The 1788-nt window shown below is 49.3% G+C and overlaps 1 protein-coding gene across 1 annotated transcript in view; it reads left to right on the top strand.

Annotated features, from left to right (window-relative positions):
- Window positions 1-1485, top strand: part of HS3ST3A1 (heparan sulfate-glucosamine 3-sulfotransferase 3A1) — an 84568-nt gene extending 83083 nt beyond the window's left edge. The window contains exon 2 of the mRNA XM_007462643.1: window positions 848-1485. Within this exon, the coding sequence (XP_007462705.1) occupies window positions 848-1469 (622 nt within the window). The 3' untranslated portion in view covers window positions 1470-1485. The remainder of the gene's footprint in view (window positions 1-847) is intronic.
- Window positions 1486-1788: the final 303 nt, after the last annotated feature.

The raw sequence follows: 1788 nt of genomic DNA, 5'->3' as shown, positions 1-1788 counted from the left end.
CAGCAGGAACGCATGCTTGAACTAGGTAGCAATCTCCGCTCCATCAAGACTCCAACAGGATTTCCTTTTTCCATAGGACAAAGTGATTCTAACATTCATCTGGAAGAATAAACAGACAAGAATCATTAAGAACGTTTTGAACAACAGAGTCAGAATTTACTCTGATGTACATGAAAATATACCATAATGTGATAACTGGGCCAATGGAAAGAGGAACTAAGATATTCAGACTACTGGAAGGATGGCATTTGAAATTATTAGATAAAAGATGGATTATTTCATGTCTTGTTTGTTACAGGAAAATTCAGGAATTATAAAGAGAAGTATTTTGTGTACTATGCAACGGTATTATGTTGACTGTAATTGCTTTGTTTGTTAGAAAACTACAGAAAGGGCTCGGTATTTTAACACCATCCCATAGTCATACAATTGTGTTTATTACACTATCCTAATTCACCTAAAGAATTAGATCAAGGTTATTTTCTTACAGCCTTGTGGGTTGATAATTATAAAAAATAAAAATTACACAGCGCTTATTCTATGCCAGGCACTTTTCTAAGCTGTTGAGGTATATTAATACGTTTAATCATCACACCCACCATGGGAGATCGGTAGTGTTATTATTTCCCATTAAGTACATCCGCGAGAAGCAGGGGGTGCACAGCCTTGCGTCTGTGCCGCTTTGTCCGCGATCACGGTCACACACATCTAGTAAGCGGAGCAGTGGGTACCTCAACTCAGGCTCCGGGTCTGTAAGACCCTCCCTGTGCTGGGAAGGAGCTCGCGGTGGCAATCAGGGGAAGGCGCTCAGTTTTCAGGCCCTAACGTGCCTTTCTGCTCCGCTCAGGGACCTGATGCCGAGGACCCTGGAGGGGCAGATCACCATGGAGAAGACGCCCAGCTACTTTGTGACGCGCGAGGCGCCCGCGCGCATCTCGGCCATGTCCAAGGACACCAAGCTCCTGGTGGTGGTGCGGGACCCGGTGACCAGGGCCGTCTCGGACTACACGCAGACGCTGTCCAAGCGGCCCGACATCCCCAGCTTCGAGAGCCTGGCCTTCAGGAACCGGACGGCGGGCCTCGTGGACCGGGCGTGGAGCGCCATCCAGATCGGCCTGTACGCCGAGCACCTGGAGCGCTGGCTGCGTCACTTCCCCGCCCGCCAGCTGCTCTTCGTGAGCGGCGAGCGGCTGGTGCGCGACCCGGCCGGCGAGCTGGGCCGCGTGCAGGACTTCCTGGGCCTCAAGCGCATCATCTCCGACAAGCACTTCTATTTCAACCAGACCAAGGGCTTCCCCTGCCTCAAGAAGGCCGAGGGCAGCGGCCGCCCTCACTGCCTGGGCAAGACCAAGGGCAGACCCCACCCCGAGATCGACGGCCAGGTCCTGCGGCGGCTGCGCGACTTCTACCGGCCCTTCAACCGCAAGTTCTACCAGATGACGGGCCACGACTTCGGCTGGGACGGATAACCTTATAATTTAAAAAGAAAAAATGATATCAGAAGATAATATATTTTTTTACCCATCAGTAGAGAAGAGGCAGTTTAATATTTGCGCTGCTGATATGTTTCAGTATTTTTTTCCCATGAATGTTAAAGAGATTGTTCTCGCCTCCGCCCTCACCGTCATGTACAACTGCGCGCGCAAACATTTGGAGAAACAAAAAAGGAAACCTGCACGCATCTAAATTCTCTCCATTTTCCGTTTTCACTTTATGTTTTATATGCACAGTTATGAAGTATGAGCATCAGCTGCCATTAAAACTTTTAAGAAAATCCTGAGGGTATAG

The sequence above is a fragment of the Lipotes vexillifer genome, unplaced genomic scaffold (assembly GCF_000442215.2).
Source record: "Lipotes vexillifer unplaced genomic scaffold, Lipotes_vexillifer_v1.1 scaffold982, whole genome shotgun sequence".
In the NCBI taxonomy this organism is placed as follows: Eukaryota; Metazoa; Chordata; class Mammalia; order Artiodactyla; family Lipotidae; genus Lipotes; species Lipotes vexillifer.
Note: the sequence above shows the minus strand (reverse complement) of the source record. Positions and strands in the feature narration are given on the sequence as shown.